The 2,994-nt window shown below is 54.3% G+C and overlaps 2 protein-coding genes across 3 annotated transcripts in view; one reads left to right on the top strand and one right to left on the bottom strand.

The window, feature by feature from the left end:
- Nucleotides 1-211: 211 nt before the first annotated feature.
- LOC119322937 (pentatricopeptide repeat-containing protein At4g36680, mitochondrial-like) lies at nt 212-2,004 on the bottom strand. The gene has a single exon (XM_037596481.1). It carries the CDS (start codon nt 1,943-1,945, stop codon nt 557-559), a length of 1,389 nt encoding a protein of 462 aa, XP_037452378.1. The 5' UTR covers nt 1,946-2,004; the 3' UTR covers nt 212-556.
- Nucleotides 2,005-2,125: 121 nt separating this feature from the next.
- The window catches only part of LOC119322936, a 17,762-nt gene continuing 16,893 nt past the window's right edge, over nt 2,126-2,994 (top strand). For both annotated transcript variants that reach the window (XM_037596480.1, XM_037596479.1), the window contains exon 1: nt 2,126-2,713. In XM_037596480.1, coding sequence (XP_037452377.1) covers nt 2,331-2,713 — 383 coding nt within the window. In that variant the 5' untranslated portion in view covers nt 2,126-2,330. The remainder of the gene's footprint in view (nt 2,714-2,994) is intronic.

Raw genomic sequence — 2,994 nt, 5'->3', positions numbered from 1 at the left:
GAAATAAATTACTACACACAACTCCAAAACATTAGAACATCTAAAATGCAGTTTTCTTATTACCACAGGTAGTTCATGGAAGCAAAGCAGGAACCAAACTCTTCTTAATTCGTGATAGAGAAGACAAAGTACCAGCACCAACACTGTTAATGGTGAAGCAGTCACTTCACTCACTTGCAGTGGTGCTGGTTTCATTGCACACCCTCGCTGCTAATAATAATTCAGACATCCATAGTACTATTGATACAAAGTAAACTTGGATACACAAAACCATAATAACAATAAAAATGGCAATGCCCAATGATTTTAATTGAAGACAAGCATCACCAGAACAATATCTCCTAACATCACGCACACTGCTGAGAGTGACAGCCGACTCTTAATTCCAAAGTGACATAATCCTATAACTTATTCACGTTAGCATCCCAAGAGCCCTTATCGAAAACAGCAACACCTTAGTGTTTACCTCTCCCCAAAGCAGCATTAACAATTCTTCAACGTTGAGAATGAGCTCAATTCAAACATTCTAACCAAACTGAAACAAAGTACTCTTCAATTAAGCAGGACCCCTCGGCACTTCCTCATCAGTGGATGTCTCAGGTGAAGGGGTTTCATCACCATCATATTCTTCTGACACACCCGTTTCCTCAGCAGCAGAATCTTTGAGTTCAAGTGCCTCGGTGGTAGCAGGTTCAGACTCAGAGACTGGTTCTTCAGCTGTACATTCTGTGTGAGGGGTTGTATCTCCGCTATCCGAGCAGAACCCAAGCTCCTTTTCCAGCTTCTTCCACCCAGACAGCATAGTGTCAGGGAACTTCTTCGTCACCACGTAAATAACCTCCTTCGCCTCAGCCACTCTGCCTCCCTTTGCCAATCCTTCAACAAACCCTTTCATTGTCTTAAAGTCTGGCACCTTGTGCTTGCTCATGCTTTCCCTGAAAATCTTCATGGCAGTATCAAAATCGCCATGAGCAAACAGCGCTGCAAGCATGTGCTTATATGTGGCTGCATTCGCTGAGCACCCTTTGTCACCTAGCGAATGGTACAGCGCCTTGGCATCCTCCATCTTTCCATCTTTGCAATAGGCAGTCATGAGGAAATTGTAGGTGATGGTGTCTGGCTTTACTCCATCGGCCTCCATTTCTGCCATCACCTGGAGAACACCTTCCGGCTTGCCATTGAGTCCGTGGTGCATGGCCTTCACATTATATGTTGCATGGTCTGGCTTGCATCCGCTTTCCAGCATCTGCTTCCACAAAGTCTGGGCCTCCTCTACCTTCTTCTGCTTATACATGGAATCAATCATTGTGGTGTAGATGGTGGTGGTCGGCGAGATACCTTCCTCACGCATCCGGGCTATCACTTCGTGAGCCTTGGCGTCATGGCGGACCATACAGTGAGCCTTCACCAGTATGGCGTAGGAGGTGGCGTTGGGGGTGATGGAGAACTCCTTGGAGAGCTCCTCGAAGAGGACCGGGACGCGGCGGTGGCGGCGGCACCGGACGAAGGCCGATAGGAGGGCGTTGAAGGGCATCGGGGAGATGGGGGACGGGAGGGACGGCGCGGCGGAGCGGAAGGCTTCGAGGGCCTTCTCAGGGAGGCCGGCGGAGGCGTATGAGCAGAGGATGGCCGAGAGATGCGGCTCGGTTGGGGAAGCTGGGATGTGGGAGGAGAGGAGCGCCTCGGCATCAGCATGCCGTCCGGCGCGGGTGAGGCGGCGTGCGGCAAGGGAGAGCGCATGGCGCGTAGAGCCGGCGGAGAGGGAGGCGGTGTCGATGGCCTCGAGGAGGGAGACGGCGCGGTCGGCGTCGTACTCGCGGCGGAGGCGGGTCTTGGCGGCCGAGGACGTGAGGGGGGGCGCAGTGGTGGTGGCGCAGAGCGTGCGGAGGAGGACGTCGGCGCGGCGGCTGCTGCGGCGGCGGAGAAGGGAGGCGAGGGCTGCCATTTTCGGGGGTGGAATTGGATCACAGCAAGGTTTGGGGTTTTAGGTTTTGGGCGACAGAGTATACAGAGCACAAGAGGAGTCTGTTTTGGAAATGGCCAGTGTTGGGCCTACTTGGGCCGTACTGTACCAATTTTCTTCGCTAAGCCGAAATCCTAAGCCCAGAACGTATCGACAGTCCAACTCCTATACCATCACCACGTTCTCACCGGCCTTCGCCGTCACTGCGCCGGCGCGGCCACCGGCGAACGCCCTCAACTCGTCGTAGCGCTTAAGCTTCCTCTCCCGCAACCTCAGACTCCCAGTCCCCATCGTGTGCCGGAACAGATGCGGCTAGAGCCAAAACCCTAACCCCTTGAAACAGCTGCCTCCTACTCGAGCTGCGGGCATGGACGCGCTCATCTCGGCGGCGCTCGAGGAGGTGTGCGCCCGCCTCTCCTACGGAATCCCCGTCACCGACCTCTGGCCGGCGCTACGCGGGGCGCTCGAGGCGGCCGGCCTCCCGCTCAGCCCCGCCGTCAAGCGCGTCCTGTGGGCTCGCCTTCTCGCGCTCCCCGTCATCAGCCTCGTGGTGGGCGACGGGGATGGATCGCCCGTCGCGCCCGGCGACCCGGCGGAGAAGGACGTGGGGGAGGCAGAGCGGCGGGGCGTGCGGCTGGTGTCGAGCGCGCCGCTCAGGGACAACTTCCTTGGGATGTATGACCACAGGTTCGCTAAATCGGAGCTGAGTGCCGTCCAGAAGGCCGCGCTAGAGCTTGTCGGGGCAAGCAGGTGCGCTCCGATGTACATTTGAGCAAAGTATCATATTGGTTGCTTACATCCCCCCTTTGTTTTCTATTAATCTGTGCCGAATTTCGGGCCCCCCCTTAGTTTTTGTACATTTATGCCGACTTACCTGTGATCTTGTAATTCTTTGGGCTTAGGAGCTTCTGAATATTGAGTCAGTTATTTTACAATGTCTCCGTGATTATTTTAGTTATGAAGATTGGAGAATGTTCCCTATTCGGTTTACATATGAACCTCATTTTGGGATGTTTTCATGTGTGTGCTAG

This window comes from Triticum dicoccoides, chromosome 6B (genome assembly GCF_002162155.2).
Source record: "Triticum dicoccoides isolate Atlit2015 ecotype Zavitan chromosome 6B, WEW_v2.0, whole genome shotgun sequence".
NCBI classification, from domain to species: Eukaryota; Viridiplantae; Streptophyta; class Magnoliopsida; order Poales; family Poaceae; genus Triticum; species Triticum dicoccoides.
Note: the sequence above shows the minus strand (reverse complement) of the source record. Positions and strands in the feature narration are given on the sequence as shown.